Source organism: Tursiops truncatus, chromosome 10 (genome assembly GCF_011762595.2).
Source record: "Tursiops truncatus isolate mTurTru1 chromosome 10, mTurTru1.mat.Y, whole genome shotgun sequence".
NCBI lineage: Eukaryota > Metazoa > Chordata > Mammalia > Artiodactyla > Delphinidae > Tursiops > Tursiops truncatus.
Genome location: NC_047043.1, coordinates 27,958,629 through 27,973,524, shown reverse-complemented (window position 1 = coordinate 27,973,524; position 14,896 = coordinate 27,958,629). Strand labels below are relative to the sequence as shown.

At 31.8% G+C, this 14,896-nt stretch overlaps 1 protein-coding gene across 3 annotated transcripts in view; it reads left to right on the top strand.

Annotated features, from left to right (window-relative positions):
• Positions 1-14,896, top strand: part of CD2AP (CD2 associated protein) — a 103,751-nt gene that overhangs the window by 81,397 nt on the left and 7,458 nt on the right. For 2 of the 3 annotated variants that reach the window (XM_019949849.3, XM_019949851.3), the window contains 6 exons: positions 3,158-3,323; positions 3,908-4,050; positions 10,617-10,729; positions 11,465-11,566; positions 12,670-12,839; positions 13,054-13,108. In XM_019949849.3, the coding sequence (XP_019805408.1) occupies positions 3,158-3,323; positions 3,908-4,050; positions 10,617-10,729; positions 11,465-11,566; positions 12,670-12,839; positions 13,054-13,108 (749 nt within the window). The remainder of the gene's footprint in view (positions 1-3,157; positions 3,324-3,907; positions 4,051-10,616; positions 10,730-11,464; positions 11,567-12,669; positions 12,840-13,053; positions 13,109-14,896) is intronic. The other variant, XM_019949850.3, reaches the window with a different exon arrangement.

The following is a 14,896-nucleotide window of genomic DNA, read 5'->3' as shown; positions in this document are numbered from 1 at the left end:
ACCAGTATTATTACTTATTTTTAAATTCTTATTCATGCAGCAGGGAACTAACCCTAATCTGAATTAAGGAATGGATTAACCTTGTATGTATAGTGTTAGTAATGTATTGCTATATTTTGTAGTAAATAAGATAGGGCATATTTGTTATTTTGCTGTATTTTGTTAACTGTCATATATTTTTGTTGTTTTAATAAAAAATTTCTTTATATGCTTATAATTTTCTGTATGTTAAGTTATCATAACATCTGTATCTTACATATATCTTCTTTTGGGCATTTGGATAGCTAACATAAGAATGTTTTCCTTAAATCCAAATTTCCTTTTGTTTTTTTGGCCAGTCTCTAGCTAAACTTAAATTCTATGCACAGTTGGATATCCACATGTAAAAGAAAAAAGTTGAACCCCTGCCTCATACCATATACAAAATTTTACTAAAAATTGATCATTCACCTAAATATAAGAGGTATAAAACTAAAACTTTTAGGAAAAAATATAGGGGTAATTCTTCATGGTCTTGGGTTTGGCAGTGGGTTCTTAGCTATGACACCAAAAGCACAGAAACAAAAGAAAAATAGTTAAATTGGATTTTATTAAAAATTAAAAACTTTTGTACAGCAAAGGATATTATCAAGGAAGTAAAAAGACAAACTACAGAATGGGAGAAAATATTTACAAGCCCTATATCCAATATCTGAAGTGTGAAAAGGGTCCAGTATCTGGAATATATAAAGAACTATTATAGCTCACCAACAGAAAGATAAACAATCCAATCAAAAAATGTGCAAAGAACTGAAATAGAATTTTTCTAAATGTCTACCAGGCATATGGCAAGATGTTCATCATCAGTCATTAGAAATGCAAACCAGGACCACATTGAACTACCACTTCACACCCACTAGGATGTCTGTAATAATAATAAAAACTGAAAATAACAAGTATTGGCAAGGATGTGGAGAAATTGGACCCCTTGTGGCCCTGGTAGAGGAGGGAATGGGGAGTAGCTGATTAGTGGGAACAGAATTTTCTTTCGGGGTGATGAAAGGGTTTTGGAACTAGATAGAGGTGGTGGTTGCATAACATTGTGAATGTACTAAATGGCACTGAGTTGTTCACTTTAAAATGGTTAATTTTATGTTAGGTAAATGTAACCTCAATAAAAATAAATGAATCTAGTACTCAAACACATTGCCATCATATATTAGTTATATAATAAGTCAACATATAGTAGTAGTTGGTTTAGTTATGGATATACCTGGAATGGTGAATCTTATTTTTGTCACCTTTGATTTCCAGCAGTATTGAATGTGTTCTTTTGTTTTAGACTAACCTATAGGAATTGAATTGATTTCAAGCTGTTATTTATTTATTTATTTGGCTGCGACTCACAGTATGCCGGATCTTAATTCCCAGACCAGGGATCGAACCCATGCCCTCTGCAGTGGAAAACAGAGTCCTAACCATTGGCCCACCAGGGAATTCCACAAGCTGTTATTTACATATCTGTTAAAGAAGTATATTCATTTAATCAGTGAACTTCTATTTATCATTTAACATTTTCCCTGATTTATCTAAAATATCTTTCTTTTAATATTTTCTAGAAATAAGTTTGGTTTACTGTTATAATTCTGATAATGATGGCTCTATCAGCTTATAGTTAGAATTGGGGAGTTGGCTTTCACTTCTGGTGGTGTAATTACGTGATGTGCTTGTACAGTTTGAAGCCATATAGAGATGGATTTTTGTACCAAATGATGATGAGGGTTTAAAAGACTAAGCTATATTTTCAAACGATCCAAGGAAGCTGTACATAAATGATAAAACTGAAACAACAGCATTTTGTATTTTCATTGTTGTTAGATAAAATCAGATATTTTTAACAAGGGGCTTACCCCTGGCCTTCAGTGTTGTTTTGTTTTGTTTTGTTTTAAATTTGGCCTTTTATCCGTTTTGACTGCTGTTTGGTTTTTGCCAAGTACTTTCTTTTTTTAAAATTTATTTATTCATTTGGCTGCTGTTGGGTCTTGGTTGCTGCGCGCGGGCTTTCTCTAGTTGCAGCAAGCAGGGGCTACTCTTTGTTGGGCTTAGTTGCTCCTTGGCATGTGAGATCTTCCCAGACCAGAGCTCGAACCCGTGTCCCCTGCATTGGCAGGTGGATTCTTAACCACTATGCCACCAGGGAAGCCCCTGGTGTTTGTTCAAGATTTGTTTTTTTGTTCAAGTGTTTGTTCAAGATTCATAATTACTGGTTTCTGATTGATAAGAAATCTCATGAAATTATTTGTGGTCCTGTGATAGACATTCTTTTCAAAGACCTAGTAAATCTTGAAAAGCACTCAGTATTGCTCTTGGGAGCTTTCTTATTTTTGCATATATGCCTTATAATATATTTTTGCTGACTGCTGTATCATGAATATCTCATATGTGTGCACACGTGTCAAATTTAATACCCATTCTTAGTACCTGAAAGATCAGGAACTAAGTATGTCATTATGTATAGAACTATGCCTTTTTGGTGATAAAATTGTTTTTATTAACATGGCATGACATTGTCCTTAATCTTTTTTTCCCAGCATATTTTCTTATCTATTTCATAGAATTATTAAATGAAATGGTACTAATAAAATTCCTAATACAATGATAAGAGTTATAAATATAAGCCTGTAATTTTTTCATCTGTGACTAATCAATCTAGCCTCAGTTTCTCTTAAAAAATTTTTTTTGTCATCATGATTATTTTTAAATAAGTACATTAGATGGCACTAGAGTTCCTACTCATTTTTAGTTCTCTATACTTCAGTTTCAGAAAGTGATCTAGATATAAGTCTAGATAATATTGTTCTCTGCTTAGAGTAAAATCATACATGATTATATTTGAGTAGAATACCAGCCCTAAAAGCAAAGGGTGGTGGGAAGACAGTAAGAAGCAGGCATTATTTGTTGATCAGAAGCTTATTAGTGGTCCTCCTTCCCACCAAAGTAGAGTTTTTTTTAAAGGATAGTTAGGATTATTAAATTATAATTTTAAAACAGTGCACATATACACGAATAGTGTCTCTTTCTGTTTCACACCTTTCCAGCCTGACGTTAGCTTTAAGAAATAGGAAAACCTAAACAGTTCTGATTGTTAGTAACCTAGTAAATATTTTTAAATAATCAGATGAAAAGTCAGTGCTGGAACAGAAGCCTTCTAAACCAGCTGCTCCACAAGTCCCACCCAAGAAGCCTACTCCACCCGCCAAAGCCAATAATTTACTGCGATCTCCTGGAACAGTGTACCCAAAGCGACCTGAAAAACCGGTTCCTCCACCACCTCCTGTAGCCAAGTAAGTTTTATCTAATTTGAAGTTAGTTTATTGATTTACCTGCCTTTGACATAATTGGCCCTACTGCCTTTCTAAATGTCAAAGTAATTTTTAAAGTATTTGCTTTTCATATTTTTTGTAGAGACTGTAATCTGTGTTAAATGTTAATCTTATATTCATGCTAGGTGAATATACTCATGTTAAGCTGTTTTACATTTCTTATTTTATTATGATTGGTCTTAGGGTAGAGGTTTATGTTTATGGAAATAATTTTATAGACAAGAAAGAAAATCAGTATTATGGTATAACGTCTTTAGTGTCATTATTATTATTTTTTAAAATTATTTATTTATTTGGCTGTGCCAGGTCTTAGTTGCGGCATGTGGGATCTTTTAGTGGCGGCATGCAGGCTCTTAGTTGCAGCATGTGGGATCTAGCTCCCTGACCAGGGATCGAACCCGGGCCCCCTGCATTGGGAGTGTGGAGTCTTAACCACTGGACCACCAGGGAAGTCCCTCTTTAGTGTCATTAAATCACAGTGTTAAAAGATGGTCATGCTTTACATACAAATGATTTTTGCATGTGTTTGATTTTTCTCATTTTAGGATTAATGGAGACGTTTCTACCATTTTATCAAAATTTGAAACTGAGCCAGTATCAAAACCAAAGCTAGATTCTGAACAGTTACCACTTAGACCAAAATCAGTAGACCTAGATACATTTACAGTTAGAAGCTCTAAAGAAACAGGTAAGTTAACATGTGGAAAGGTGGTGCATAAAAAGAAGTTGCAAATGTAGTTTTCAGAAACTATTTAAAATAAGAAAGTTGTGTATGTAATTTGTGTGTGGATAGATACAGTGGAAATTTATTAAAATTTTTAAAAATCTCTGAAGTTGAAATAGGAAAATGAAACTGAAAGAATATAAATGGGCAAGGTATTTATGGTTCACATAAACTTTCTCACTGGTCAGAGAACTGAGATGGATATTAAAAGATCAGTCATTTATCATTCTATCCCTTTATAATGGAACGTCCATACCATCTAACTTAAGCAGATGTGAGTGACATAGACTTTCAGTGCCAACACTAGATTATATTTAAGAAGACTATTTTTATTTTCCCACTTAAATCTGAAGATACTTTTGTTTCCAATTCTGGAAAATAGACTTTCTTATGACTCTCTCTCTCTGTATATCTGTCTATCTCAGCAGGCTTTACTTCTTTAGCTAAATATTATTACTTAAGTTTTAGGACTGATTTTTCAGCCCATTAATCATCTTTGTCTCCTGGTTTTTTATACTTCTCAGTTGTAAAATGGAATACTTGAAACAGAAAAGTCTCTTTTTTTTTTTGCTTCAGAGAAGTCTTGATACAAGGTCTCACTGTTAAAGGCATTGCACCATCATTACTTTATGGTAATGCTTATTTTATAGCACTTTGCATTCGTTTTTAGTTTTTTAACATTTTAAAAGCATTTTCTCATATATATTCTTATTTTAACACTGACTCTAAGAGGTAGATGCCATTTTCCCCTATTTTGCATCTAAACAAAGTAAGCTAAAGACACAGCAAGTGTTCAAGATCATGTAAACCAGAAGAGAACTCTTTAAATCCCCTTTATATAAAGTTCTCTGTGATTTTCTTTAAAAAAAAATTAATGTCAACGTACTTTTTAGCTTCAAGTTAACAGTTCTTTACATTTAAACTTGAAGGCCAGTTACACTAAGATTTTTTTTGTCACTCTATTGTAAAATGTGCTACGTATTACCTTTCAGATTTTTTAGGTGATTTTTTCTTCGTTCTCTTTAGTTTGTCAGTGCAAAAGCTCTAACCTAAGCATAGTCTCCTTCAGTTTTTTAATTGGAATGTCTTATAGATCTTTCATCATGTATTTGGAGCCTACCTGATCTGGATGAAGCCATAGTCATCAATAATTTCTGGAAATTGAGATGTTGATTGTATTTTAGAGACAGTCACTCAAATATATTCAGTATGTTTTTGGTGAAAATTGTTCTAATTTACTGTTAGTTAAATAAAAAACAAAAAAAAACTTCGTGTTTTTTTAAAATATCCTTTAATTTTTTTTAAATTGAGGTTGCTGGTAAAAAATGTAATTCTATTAGTTCTTACTGTTTTCTGTTTGATTTAAAATGTAGCTAGAAATGTGTTTTCAAAAGTAATAGAGAAAAAAAATTTAAGCACACACTTTTAACTGGATATCAAAAATCCATAGGTATTATCTTTTGAATTTCCACAATATTCTGCAGTCTTTATTTATCAGAAGTCTTAAATTTTGATGAGTCTCTGGGAGCTGAAAGGGTAATATTTAGAGCTTATTATTTTTTTTCTGTATTTTTTGTTACTTTGTATCATTCTTCAACATTTGCTTTATTTAGTTTTCTCAAAGTCGTGGAAATTACCAAAATAATTTAAGTCAGTTAAAACAAATTTTCACTTTTTTTTCCAAACTTTATCTATATAGGATTACCAGCAAACTTTATTTCCTTTGGTACATTTCTAAATACCATGTAACAATGTCAGACTATTGGTGGTTGAAAAGTTCTTTTTCCTTTGTATTTTAGTCCCATTTCTTGTCTTATAGCCATAGCTATTATTTATTCTTCATTAAAAATGTGAGGCTTTGTGGAACAGAGTTTGAAAATTTCTAACTTCTAGTTTGCTTTTTTGTTTAAATAAATAAGGAAGTAATTTAGAGGTGCCGAGACACATACACGGTCAAAAAACTAACAGCTGATTCCAAGTTTCAGTCTTTATATCTTCCACTATCACACTGCCTTTGGTGTACTGCACTTACACCCTATAAAGTTCAGAAAATATAAATTTTGGAAATTGAGTTCATATTAAGTAGCAAATATTTACTGAGCAGCTGTGTATTTGCAGTAGTGTTTTGGGCACAAATAGTTCGCTAAGATAAAAGGCATAGCTGCTGATAGCAAGTAGCTTATGTCTCCAACCTCAACCTCAACTCCAACCTCAATTCCTTATTTCCTTTTTTTAAAATTAGAATATCATGTCCTTAGTACTTGTAGTATAAAAGTGTTTTACCTCTTCTTTGTTGGCACCTTATAAAAAAACTGTGTTCTGTATTAGATACAGCCTCAAATTTGGCGTTAGATTGAGGCATGATTTAATTTACATATATGGCCCAGTTTGAAGTTTTAAATTTTTTAAATGACATATGAAACTAGCCCTTTAACGTAAGTTTCAGAAAGTTTAAAACATACATGAAAATCTCCTTAGAGTTTAATTATTTTGTAAAAGAATAATTTGAGGTGAAATGATATAGTAGAATTTGCTGTTAAAAAAATGTGAGTTTTAAATTATTAGCTAATTGGTCATTGGCATGTTTTGCTTATTTTCTCACTTAACTAACAATTGAATGATCCATCATATCTATGATACCTATTAGAAAACCTGACATGGAAGTTGCTATAAAATGTAATTTCCCTTCTTCCCCTCCTCTACTGTTAATCACTTCTTAACTCTGTTTCTGCTCTTATCGAAAGGATGTAAATTCCTTTCGTTACTCTCTGATATGATTGTATACAAACCCATATATAAACATATATATTCATGTGTATAAATAGTCTTTTTTGTTCATAAGAAAAACATTCCTAGAATACTCAATTTGTTTCATTTTTTTAAGATTTTTCATAAATATTCTCATATATGATACAAGATAGTACTACAAATTGCAGAGCTATCAGACCATGTTTTAATTTTTTTCTCTTTTTCCAACACTTCATCAAAAATTGGTTTAGGATAGTTTCATTGCTACTACAGGTTAATTGTAAAGTTCACATAGTCTAAGTATTTCTAAAATAGTAAATTTTCCAGGAAGTAAAATTGGTTTACAATTAGTTTTAAACTACAAGACAGAAAACTTAGTGGAAACATAGCTATTTCATTAAGAAAGCACAGTTGATGAAGTATTCTTAGAGTGTAGTATCTTATCCTTTTTCATTATCTTTTGTGATAAATTCTTCTTGGATTAAAGGAAATTTTTAGAGATACATTATTTGATCTGAAAACCTTCATTGTTAAATAGGGCAACATTCTTTCTCTTCACTTCTATTTAATAATTGATCTATTTTGTTTGAATTAATTTCCCAATATTTATTCATTTATTTCTTCCAGAAAGAATTTATGGTGAGATTTTTTGAATACAATGTTTACCTGTTGAGTGGTAGACACTATAAAAAGCGAGCCTGTACCTAAACTAGTATTAAAACAAAACAAGATACCATACCCCAAAAGGTAGAATTTACCTGGGAAATAAGAGCAGTAATTAAAATTTTTATTTTCTAATAATAATTTCCTTGATAATATCATTATAGAGAGTATCACTTAAGGCACTACTGTATTTTTATAGTGGGATATTTAAAAATAATATTTGGCATATTTTTTTTCCTATTATACCATACCAGAATTAAAATTGCCTCTTTTACTGTAACTACTATCATGTGCTGAGGACCAAAACTTTGACTAAAAGGTGGTTTAATTTCAGTTATAACTATATCAATGAGTTGTTACTATGTTGATTTATTACTCTGACCTCTAATTTTAGTACTAAAACATTCTTTTAGAAGTTGTCTTGGTGTTCAGTGAGTAATTTAAAGAAGACTTCTTTCTAGTTTAATGTATATTGAAATTAATACTAATAATTTTTCCTTTTGAAAGACAAAAGAATAAATCTAAAATCTAATACACATCTTAATGTAAGTTTAGATGAACTGCAATATCTGCTAAACATTAAAATGGTTCTATTCATTCTACAACTGTTCCTTTTTCCTGCTTTGTAAAATAATTTTTTTGGTTTAGTCTTTTTTCTAGACATTCCTATCCTTGACTTTTCTTTCCAGATTTTGTTTCCTAGCCTGTTTGCCATGTTTCCCTTCTTACGTGTCAGGAAATTATCCTACCTTTCTCCATTTTGGTAAGATGACAATTTATAAAAGAAATAAAAATAATATAGTCAATATGAATAGGTGGTGCACATTGATTTTTCTTTGTAATTTTACTAAAGTGTACGTGTTTGTCTGTCTATTCTAACCCTTTTGGTTTTCCATTTTAAAATAAAATGAAATTCATATTGGAAATTTTTTCTTGATAGTTTAAAATACTCTTTTGATACAAGGTCATTTTAGTTGACAACCATAAAAGTCAGGTTTTTTCTCCCAAAATTTTATATTTATTTTAATATTTTAAAATTCCATGTCTTAGGCAATATGTAGACATGTAAATGGCTGGCAGAGTGACAATGTGATGGCAAGAGTTAAGTGATTGTCATGCCTTTTATGCCGTGTGTAAAATATAAATCCACTGATACCACTCGTAGGTAAATTTAAAAGCATTCAAGTATATCATGAGTCAGAAATGTGCACTATTTCATTTTACTAACCTAATGACTTAGTGGAGGACCTGAGAGAGTTTTAGAATAGTAAAATTACTTGTCTTGGTGTTGTGGCCCAAAACTGGACATACAGAAGACATTTTTACATGAGCATGGTGTATAATTTTGTAAATCTTCCTTTTATTTACCCTTTTAATTTATCTTCATCTCTTCCTTTGTTTTTGTTTGTTTCTTTTTCTTTTTAAAAGTTGCTTAAATATGCATTTGAAAATAATCTCCACAGGCCAAAATGGACTGTACTTTTCAAGGTTTTTTTTGTAGGTTGTCAATACATATTTATTGATGTAAAAAACAATTTTTAACCCTTCAAACTACAGCATATTTTTAACATCTTTTAAAATATTGTTTTCTTTTAAATATATGTTTAAGCTCAAGGTCTTTCACATTATATAATGCATTCTCCATTAAAGCCACTGTGTTTCTTATTGTGGTTTGTTGTATATTATAATTATTTATAGACAATTATTGAACAACTCAACACAAAAATTAATCCAAGCCCATTAGATTGCCTGTTGTGGTATATTAGCCTAGTGACTAGATCCAAGATAGAACATACAAAGTAATCCCAGAATGTTAAGATGGAAAAGAATTAACAGAGGTCAACAAATACTTACAGTTGTTACAAAATGTATATTGCCAGTTAGTGGTAACCTCTTCCTGTTTTACCTTTGTGTCCTCCATCCCTTTAAAAAAAATTCTCTAAATAAATTACTTTGAATATGAAATTTGATGAGTAAGCTTTAAGGGCAGTAATGATAAGTATCTTTAGATTTCTTTTAAGAAATAACAATTCTCTGAGTTTGGACATCTAAATATTTGACAGAAAGCATTATAAACTTCCAAGCAATGGCAACGTGAAGAATGATTCCATACCTGGAAGACAAGGCAAAAGATACCTGCTGCCATAATGAGTGACGGCATATTGACTGTGATTAATAATCTTAGTTTGGAACCTGGGCCAAAGGAAAATTGTAATGATAGTGGAAGTGCCAGGCATTAACCTTAGGGTTCTTATTACCACTTATAGATATCTGGGCTTCAAAATTAAAGACCAACTCCTTCAGCAAGGTTTTCTGGACCATCTAGAAAAAGGGAAGGTATTATATACTATTGTTTCAGAGAGAGAAATTACCTAGATTTGTCCTTAAACTCAAGTTATTGGATCAAAGGTCAACCAGCCTTTGATGGTGGGGAAGCAAATGGATGATTTATGTAGCATTTTCCCTTGGTATCTGAATTGCCTTAGATTTATAACTATGGTCTGATTCCTACACATGATAATGTCTAAGCAGAAGTACAGTGAACTATAAACAGGTCGAGTCCCAGCTACAGTATACTATGCACATACATATATGAAGACACATTAAATTACACTTTCACTTTACATTAAGAAATGCAATTGGAAAGCAGCAGGGTCCCAGATAAAACGGAGTTTAAAAAGTTTTAATATTAGGATATTACTTGAACTTTAAAACACATTTCATAAGTTAGTTTTTTGATATGTTGTAATTAATTCTGAGTTGAAGAAGTAGATCATGTTTTTTTTTATAAGCAAGAACTTAAGATGACTGCTTTTTCATACTACTACAACTTGTGGTACAGATTTATATCTTGCAGTAAGAACTTTTGTTGAGGTCTAGGTCTCTGTTAAAAACATGAACTTTATATTGTTAATATATAAAATGTATCAGGTAAAGAGGATGTTAGTTTTTGAGGGTGAGTGTTGTTTTCCAAATGCATATGAAAAGCACAGGTCAACTTGTGAGTCTTGGTGGTGTTCTTTTTAATTTTATAGTTTGTTAAAAATCAGAGACGTTCTTTTTTGCCTTTTAAAATGTGCAGTTATCTCTTAATAGATATGTTTACTTTTCTTCTCCAGATCTTGTAAATTTTGATGACATAGCTTCATCAGAAAACTTGCTACATCTCACTGCAAATAGACCGAAGATGCCTGGAAGAAGATTGCCTGGCCGCTTCAATGGTGGACATTCTGTGAGTTACATTTAGTATTATGAAACACAGAGAATTTAGTAAATCCAGAGTCCTTCTGAAGATAAGAATGAGGGAGGATTTATAGCTCCACTGAAGTTTAAAAATCAGGAAGGTAACTATACTCAAGTGGCCAAGGGTTGTATTTAAGAGATATGGGGAAGAGACCTGTTCATTTCCACAGGACGTGGAATGGAAGGTTACAGAATCAGAAGCAGAGTTGTCCTAAGACCATAACCACAGAGCACAGTGTCGAGAGGGGACAGGGGACCTGTGCAATATACTTGTCCAAAAGCAGTAATTAGAATTGAGTTGTACATATTCACTTCAAGAAAGAATGAGAACATTTTTTTTCCCCCTGAAATAGTCAGTGTTTTTTTGTAGTACTAATCCTGGTCTCTAAATGTGTAACTTTTTTTTATGCTCTCAGTATATTGCCTGGGATACTGATAGTACTTCAGTGTTAATACATTAGCTCTTAAGTACTATTGTGCTTTTAAATTACCTAAGTAGGGAAAATTTTTGTTGCTAATAGGCAAGCTGTTTTTCTGCCCTCAAGATATGTAAGTGTGTTATTCAGCATGAAATTATGTAAAATCCTGTTAACAATAATGGAATATCTGGAACAGTATCTGCTGAAAACAGTGATAAAAGTTACTTACTTTATTATCTAGATGCTTACTGCCTTTTCTTTCTTTGGTGTTTTCTGTTTCTTGATTTAAAAAAAAAATCATTCAGCCAACTCAAAGCCCAGAAAAAATCCTGAAGTTACCAAAAGAAGATGATAGTGCCAACCTAAAGCCATCTGAATTTAAGAAGGATTCATGCTACTCTCCAAAGGTAAGGTGCATTTTGGTCTAAGATTTGTATAATTTGTAGCGTTCTTTGTGAACATCAAAATTGTGGAATTTAACATGTCCTTCAGGAAGAATTATTTCTTCTGCCAGGAAATAAAATAATTCCTACTAAAACTAAATAAAATAAAATAATTACTGTTAAACTTAAGTTACATTATTCTTTGTAGATCTTTTTTAGGAGAGTCACATTATTTTAAATGAGTAATACAAATGTTACATGTTTCATATTTTTTAAGGCATAGATCTATATACATTTGTTTCATTTCCCGTTAAACATGCACTCCTTAGGCAGAAGCCATCACTCTTTTACTCCTTATGTAACTTGGTGCTTGGCACCATAATAAGCACTGAATACACACTGGAATGAATGGTAGAATACATGGATTCTTCCGTCTATTACGTGGTGTTAAGAATCTTTGCTAAGCCCTTGCCATTTTAATTGAAGATAGTATTACCACAACTGACGCACATCTTATATTTGAGAAGATCATGCCTGTTCCTCAAATTCATTTCAAGGCATTTGACTGCTATTCATTTTATCAGATACACTTAATCTGAATTCTCTCAGCTGTTAGCAGTCTATTGAAATTTTACTTGCTGTTACCTAAGTGAAATGGTAAAAGAATGTCAGGCCATGGATCCATTTTAATGCCTCTTCTATGGACTTACTAAATCCTTCATAATTGCTTTTAATTGGAGCTCTCTGGATATTCTAAATAATAACTATTTAATATGAAGGATCAAAGCAGTACCTTAATAATCCTTTTATATTCTTGCTTCTAGATGTTGCACTAGGTAAACCATAAGATAAATCTAATGGATCTTCTTTTCTCTCTTTTTTTTTTTTAAATAAAGCCCGTGACATTTCTCACAAAAACCCTTAGTAATTACAAGTTTATTCTTTGGTCATTTAGTGGTTTTTCCAGTTGTGAACGTCAAACTGCTTTTTGGATTTTCAAGTTTTTTATTTATCTTGGAAGTATTACTTCAGTTATTTATCTCCTTGCAGTAAAAATCTTTTGAATTTATAATGTAATATTAAATGTAAATACAAATACAAATTTTCTGTTTATTATATGTTTTCAGCCGTCTGTTTACCTTTCAACACCTTCAAGTGCTTCTAAACCAAATACAGCTGCTTTTCTAACTCCATTAGAAATCAAAGCTAAGCTAGAAACAGAAAATTCCTTGGATGAACTTAAAACTCAGATTGTTGAATTGCTGTGTGTTGTGGAAGCACTAAAAAAGGATCATGGGTAAGTAGCCCTTATTTTCTTCTTTGAGCACTACTTAACACGTGTAAAGAATTCTTTCAAATTATATCAAGTAAAGAAGTAATCTGCCAAGTTTCTAGTATAAGCAAGTTTGTTTTCAAAGAAATTTTTATTGATAGTGTCTCTCTAGGCAAAAAAGCTTGAATTAGAAAACATAATAATTAGAAACTCTATTAATTCTAGTTATTCTAATTAGGAATTGGAAAGCTTGGATAAGAAAACCCAACCCAATTATGAAAAAGGCAAACCAGGTAAATCAGAAAGTAGTAGCTCAATTATAGAATTGGTTGTAGTAGCTTGATTATAGAAAAATGGCTAATAGGCACATGAAAAGATGTTCAACATCATTAGTCATTAGCACATGCAAATCAAAACCACAATGAAATACTACTTCGCACCAACTAGGATGGCTATAATAAAAAATATGAACAAACAAGTGTTGGCAAGGATGTGAGAAATTGGAACCCTCGTGCCTTGCTGGTGGGCATGTAAAATGGTACAGCTACTCTGGAAAACAGTCTGGCAGTTACTCCAAAAGTTAAATCTCATGTTCTCATATGACCCAGCAATTCCTCGCCAAGGTATAGTACTGCCCAAGAGAATTGAAAACAAGTGTTCAAACAAAAACTTGTACACAGATGTTTATAGTATTATTCATAATAGCCAAAAAGTTCAAACAATCAACTGTCCATCAACTGATGAATAGATAAACAAGATGTGGTACATCCATACAATGGAATGTTATTCAGCTGTAAAAAGAAATGAAATACTAATACATGTTATATCATAGATGAACCTTAAACACATAATTTGAGGCTAGAAATGTCAAACATGGGTTAATTAGTCTTAAAAGTATTAGGAAAAGCCATTTTATTTTGGATCTGTGGTGTATCTATATATACATTTAGTTTTCTTTTCAGAGGACTTTGATCACTGTTTCTGCTGGGGTTGAGTTGGATATTTATAAAACAAATGGGTTGGGATAGGTGATTTGTAAGGCCTTTCTCTTAACTCTGAAAGTTTTTGATAATGGTATATGGTGAGGCATGCCTAAGTAAAAGTTAGGGACTTTTTAGAGCTAAAATAAATTTAAAAGATCACCTGCTATAGTCCCCTCCCTTCTTTTAAATGAAGAAATAAAGGTTTAGAGAGGTAAAGCTAATTATGTAAGATCACACAGCTCTTAAGTGGTAGAGCTAGAACTCAAACTTGGATCTTCTATTGATTTAGAGATCTTTTCTTATAAACATTATTATGTGAATTTTAAAATGTGTTAACATTTTAAACATACTTCCGCAAAAGCCCAGTAGGTAAAATAGATCAAAGATCAGCTAATCTAACTAAACTGAGGGTGAGGGTTCAGGTGCTCCTCCCCTACTCCAGCTTCTTCTCTGGCCTCTAAGAGTATCTCATGGAATATGGAATCTGGTATAATACTCATCGCCAGAGACCGTGTTACCACTGATTTTGAATTCACTGTTTCTCCTCCAATTCTTTGTTGACATTGGATTATTTATTTAAAAAAATATTGAGATTAACAACATGATGTATTTGTAGTTTGCAGAGCACTTCTACAAACATCTCTTAGATAGAAACATAAAGTTATCTTGAATGCCTACTTAAAATACATATATTATACACATTTATATCATATAGAGAGGAAATTTGATACATGATATTTCTTGAATTCTTCAGTTTACCTTGGTTTAGGTTTGGCAAATTTATCCACAGTTTCTGCAGTAAGCACATTATAAACTATAAGTTCATTTATCTAGTAAATATTTATTGAGCACCTCTCAGGTACCAGTTAGAGAACAATCTGATTTGTTAATTTTGACATTTTGCATTTTTGATACCAAGTGTGCTATAATGAAAGAATAAATCCACATACAAATTGCCCATAGGTGCTCTTAAATAAGCTGCAGAATGAATAAAAATATTAATGACTTACATATATTATTTATCAGATATTTTAGAATTCATTCCAAAGAGTATTTTAAGTCTTGAGTTCCTCTTGGAAAATGAAATGGAGGGGGAGA